Source organism: Micromys minutus (assembly GCF_963924665.1).
Source record: "Micromys minutus genome assembly, chromosome: 4".
Taxonomy (NCBI): Eukaryota; Metazoa; Chordata; class Mammalia; order Rodentia; family Muridae; genus Micromys; species Micromys minutus.
In genome coordinates, this window is record NC_137973.1 from 89869565 (window position 1) to 89875564 (window position 6000).

At 35.8% G+C, this 6000-nt stretch overlaps 1 protein-coding gene across 1 annotated transcript in view; it reads left to right on the forward strand.

The window, feature by feature from the left end:
* The window catches only part of RPE65 (retinoid isomerohydrolase RPE65), a gene marked incomplete at its 3' end in the record, with an annotated part of 30431 nt that extends 24713 nt beyond the window's left edge, over nucleotides 1-5718 (forward strand). Inside the window, exons 10-13 of the mRNA XM_080915286.1 lie at nucleotides 3713-3827; nucleotides 3913-4007; nucleotides 4111-4222; nucleotides 5567-5718. Coding sequence (XP_080771412.1) covers nucleotides 3713-3827; nucleotides 3913-4007; nucleotides 4111-4222; nucleotides 5567-5718 — 474 coding nt within the window. The remainder of the gene's footprint in view (nucleotides 1-3712; nucleotides 3828-3912; nucleotides 4008-4110; nucleotides 4223-5566) is intronic.
* Nucleotides 5719-6000: the final 282 nt, after the last annotated feature.

A 6000-nucleotide genomic window follows, 5' to 3' on the forward strand; every position in this document is an offset into this window, starting at 1 on the left:
TCAAGTTATCATCCACTACCTCCAATTTTCAGTGTAATAGTAAGTAACAAAACCTAAAACTGCACCCAATCAAATACTATCATCTGGAATAGTTTTAACAATTGTGGGACAATACCAGCCTTTAATTGTTCAGATCAGACAACAATGGTGCTGGGCTTGCTGATTCTCTCATTTTCAGACAGTATTTACGAGAAAACTCTCAACTCCATCTACCTTGTGTCACTGATTGTAGTATTACCAGCCCAACTAGAATCTTTTATTCTGGATTGGACTACTATGAAACAAAGTGGTTTTACTGAATCCAATCTTGCATTTTTACTCCCAGTCTCAAAACAAATACCCCAGTTTAGATTCAACAATTCAAAGGAATTTCTTTAAGAATAAATCACAGTGCTAAGTAGTTCTATCGTCTTGCCCACTCAAAATCCTTATATAATTTCCCCTCACTTATCCACAGTGAAAGCCCAAGTCCTTACCATAGCCCACGTGCCTTATACAATTTAAGCCCATTAGCTCTCCATGAAGTTCTGTAATTTACCACCAAACTGATCCTTGGTACTCCTGGAACATACTCAGCACCATTCTCCTAAATTAGGAGTTTATTCCTTCCTTGCTTGAGTTTCCTCATCTAAGAGTTTTGTATCAAATGCCACTTTTACAGAGACTTATGCTGACCCCATATTAAAATTTCAGCCCACAAATTCTTCAAGTTGAATCCCTCTACTCTTCTATTTTTATTTCTATATTCACAGTACACTTTAAGCTTTAAGTGTATTTGATAATCTCCAAATAAAACATATGCTTTTTAGCCCCTCAATAATAAGAAAGTATAAAATATTATCTGGAAGCATTTCCCACTACTTTCATGCAATCATCTAAGGTTTTGTGTGTGTGTGTGTGTGTGTGTGTGTGTGTGTGTGTGTGTACCATTACATGTATATAAAAGGAGATAAATGTATTTATATAAATTTGTATGTTTTTGCTTGAAAATATAACTATATGTCATTTTTATATATCCTAGCTAAATACATTTATTCCCAGGCTATTGACATCTGTTGCTCTTCAGAAACTATTTTTTTTAAATCTACATTTTCATAGGGTCCTTTCTCAAATCCTTAATTTTCTCAGAGAACAGCTTTGTCTCACTGATGAAGAAACTGAGTCACTAAGATCCTCTGTGACTTACCCATGAGTATGGGGTCCTAACTTAGCTGGTGGACAAGCAAACATGTTGTTAAGACTGGGGTGGAGTAACACCCTAGCTCTGTGACTTTGGCTTGGTGCTCCATCCAAGGCTAAATTTTCTCATTTGTAAAATGGGAGAAAGACAGGACTTACCTGCTGTGAGAACCAAATGAATATGCTCTATACCAAATGGATATACAGTGCCTGGCATTTTAATAAAAACTGCTGCTACTGTTCATTAACCTTGTCGTGTTGATGTATCAGTGTTCTGTATTTAGGTGGTGTATAAAAGGAGGTATCAGACAAAAACTATTTGGCTGTTTTTTTAGTCCTCATTGATGGTATGTGTTAGGTATGATTATGATAGCTATGTGTATGATGTCAATACCTTCATATTGCTTTTCCTTCAATTTCCCAGTCCTGTTTTCCTTTTGAATGAGTTTCGTAAACCGTTGTATGTGTAGAGTTGTAGTCATTTCTCATTCAAGAAATGAGTTGACATATTTTCCATTGATCTTATTCCCTTCTCTTCCCCTACAGGGAGTCATGTTGCCTTTTCTAGCATTCAGAGCCTTCAGAAACTCTGAAAGCTTAGAAGCAGGAAGTCATCTCCATACTTCCATGCTGTGGCTTGAAAACTACAATTTGGCTTTCTCTGGTTTAGATTCAAGTCTTACCAGGGCTTCAAAACTTCTGCTTTTCACTGTCAGAGGGATACTCCTCCAGCCATGCCTGCCTATTTATAAGTCTAAGTATGCTAAGCATGCTAAGTAGTTCTATTACTATTACTCCCATTGACAGTGCTTATTTCTTCCTCTGTTTTAAAGTCCTGTTCTCATTTTTATTTGAAGTTAAATTTCAACTTCAAGCTGTTCTCAGGCTTTGTCTTTTTCTGACTCCTTAAAACAGACAGAAACTTTTCTCCACCTACTTGGCATAGACATATTCTCTACATTATACCATTATAATGTTGCTGCTTATACCACAATATTACAAAATTTCTTAATTATAATTCTTTCATATTGTTTCTTAAATTCTTCCCCCATGACACACACATGCCACATGGGTCATTTCTATCCTTTTCATAGCAATCTCCCTAACACATAATATAACCCATAATCTACAGGAGGTGCTCAATAAGTGCTTATGAAGTAACCAAATGACCCAAATGTTTTCAGTCATGCCAATTGCATTTGTAATGCTGAGTTTGTAGACTACTGAAGAGTCCTTAAATATTCTTTTCCATCCTAGTATGCAGCATAATGCCTAGCACACAAATAAGTGACTAAGAAACTGACTTGCCTGGGTTGTAAACTGATACAACCACTCTGGAAATCAGTCTGGCGATTCCTCAAAAAATTGAAAATAGTACTACCTGAAGATCCATTTATTCCACTTCTGGGCATATACCCCAGAGACACCCCAGTATACAACAAAGACACATGCACCACAATGTTCATAGCAGCTCTATATATAATAGCCAGAAGCTGGAAAAACCCAGATGTCCTTCAGTAGATGAATGGATACAAAAATTGTGGTACATTTACACAATGGAGTACTACTCATCTATCAGAAACAATGACTTTATGAAATTCTTTTAAAAAATGGATGCATCTAGAGACTATTATCCTGAGTGAGATAACCCAGTCACAAAAAAACAGACATAATATGCAGTCACTGATAATGGGATACTAACCCCAGAAAGCTCTGAATACCCCAGAAACAAGTCACAGACTGTGTGAAGTTCAAGAAAAAACAAAAAAACGAAAAACAAAAAAAAGTAGGTCAGCATTTCACCCTGTGTACGCATTAGCTCAGCTACACTGCTTTATGCAATTGTGTTGCTTTGGCTGTGATCTGAGAATGGTGCCTTTATTTCATGTTTGTGGACCAAGATCTTACTTTCAAGTCAACAACTATGCTTTTCATATTGTTTTAGCTTTTAACAGTGTTTTTATATTTTAAAGGCCCTGTACTCTGATTAGCTTTTAATTTTCAGCAAACTCCCCTAATTTTGCACCTGTTTTTGTTCAAAGGGGCTTCTGATAAAGAACAGCTAAGAACACAGACATAGAGAAACAAATTATGCTTTGAAACTATTTGTCTGAACCTTCCAGATGTGGATTAAATAAATAAGGGAAAAAAATGAAAACAAAAACTGACTTGCCTGACCGAGTGGCTGCATGAAAAAATAGACTTTGAGGACAGGACAATGTCACATGCCACCTATTCTGAAGTCTAATACTATTATCAGGAATTTTAAGCTAATCAATATGGTTGTCACATTAGAGACAGCTATTTAACCCTGAACAATATATTTTCAGAGGTTACTTATAACCTACCATATGGTGTCTAAGAGAATTCCAAGGCTGATATAGTAGCCAGCCTCCCTGTCTTGTTGTTGTTCTTGTTGTTGTTTCTTGCATGGTGACCTCTGAAAAGAGGAGACAAAGTTAGAGAAATCTGCATTCACAGATACGTGAGTTTTTTTCCTTCTCATTGTGGTCTCTGTTATCTTCTTTCTTAGGCAGACACAGGCAGAAATTTAGTCACACTCCCCCATACAACTGCCACAGCCATTCTGCGCAGTGATGAGACCATATGGCTGGAACCTGAGGTTCTCTTTTCAGGTCCCCGTCAAGGTAAGATGATAGAAAAAAAGCTGAGAAGGGAATTGATGATCTATTTAAACATATTGAATTTTCCTGTACCTGTGTTGTTTTGAAGCCTTTGAATTTCCACAAATCAATTACCAGAAATGTGGGGGAAAACCTTACACTTATGCATATGGACTTGGATTGAATCACTTTGTTCCAGACAAGGTAATAAAACATCTTACTGACATTTAATAGATCTTTGAGTCATGTGCTAGTCAAGTAAAGCAGCTCATTAATTAACCAATTGCTTTTTCTTGGTCATAAGCAGCTGTGCAAGCTGAATGTCAAAACTAAAGAAATCTGGATGTGGCAAGAACCGGATTCTTACCCATCTGAACCCATTTTTGTTTCTCAACCAGATGCTCTGGAAGAAGATGATGGTAATGGAAGCAATGTGTGTGTGTATGAACTTTCCTTTATGTTGAAAATCAGTGTGCTTGCTATTATAAAAGACGTTGGGATGATTATTTGCTAACTTTCAAATAGTGGTTCTTAAACTAAATGGTATTGCACCAAAGAATTGAAATTTCTTTGAATGTGACTTTCATCTCTGGTCAGGTGTTGTAGATTGCTACTACAAAAAAACAAAATGCAACCAACAAAATCAAAGACCAAACGCCACAATAAAACACCTTCTGCATCCTAGTGAAGCTCTTAATAGAAGGGATGAATAAGGGCATAAATCAAGAATTCTACTTGCCATTCTTTACCAAACTATATTTCTGATTAGGAAGATGGAGTTCTAAGAAAGAAAATAAAATATTCTAGCAGATCAAAGACTGTGCATGTCTGGGACTCTAGTACTTGTTTGTTGAGTGAGTTGGGGCTAAGCAAGAACCAAAGCCATAACATATAACAAAGCAACTGTATTATATAGCATCAATCTCAATTAAACAATAATGCTAGGGAGCCTAGAAAGCTAGATCAATGGTTAAGAGCATTGCCTGCTCTTGTTGAAGACAGGGTTCAATTCCCAGAACCCACATTGTAGCTCACAACCAGCTGCAATTTCAGCTTCAGGTGATCCAGAACTTTCTTCTGGCCTCTGTGGGTACCAAACATATATATGGTACACAGGAACTTACGCAGACAAAATAACCATACACATAAAAATAATAAAGGAATTTAAAAGCATTAATGAAAGGACAGAAAAATATATTATATTCTATAGGATTAAAAATTTTAAATATGGGAAACCATAGAAGAATGATAAATAATTTTGGTGGCCATTTTCTGATGAATGGTTTTACATTCACACCATTCATTAAAAAGTATAAAAGCTAGGTTTTCATTTTGTTTGAAATAAGTAAACTTACATATAAGTCTTAAATTTATAGTTATAACACAGTCTTCTGCTTTTAAACTTTTAAAGTATATATTTTACTTAATTGTAACTTATATTAAAAATAAGAATGCAGATCTGTTCATTTAGTCAACATCAATGAGTTACTACTTTGATCTGGTTGTTGTAATAAGAAACTGTGGTGTTTCTTTCTGGAGATGATGGTAGTCCAGGAAGAAAGAGTTGAGAGTATTCCTTCAAGTGGTCAAACAGCCAGGATATTAAAGAACCAGAATCACAATAAATCACATGGTTTTCTATGTGACTTATTTGTATGTAATTTCTATTTCTTGATGTAGTGCCACCTTACTACTTATATAATTTCCATATCAGATCATCTTAAAACCTGACTTTACAATCTGAAAACTGCCTTAATTAACAGGTGTGGTTCTGAGTGTGGTGGTCAGTCCTGGGGCAGGACAAAAGCCTGCATATCTCCTGATTCTGAATGCCAAAGACTTGAGTGAAATTGCCAGGGCTGAAGTGGAGACTAATATTCCTGTGACCTTCCATGGACTGTTCAAAAAATCATGAACATATTCCAGGTCAGCAAAAATGATTCTGTGAGTACAATCACTTGTGTCAGGCCTGAAAACCTGAGTTAGTCTCTGTAATATACATCATGAAAGAACAAAACTTACTCCTGAAAATTGTTCTTTCTCCTCTACACACACATTCTGGGACATACATATCCATATATAATAACTAAATGTAATTTTTATTTAAAAATATAGAAAATCATCAACATATTCTAGAAGACATGATTCTAATGGCAAAACCAAGAATGCCAGGAAGCTCCAAATCTATAATTAAATT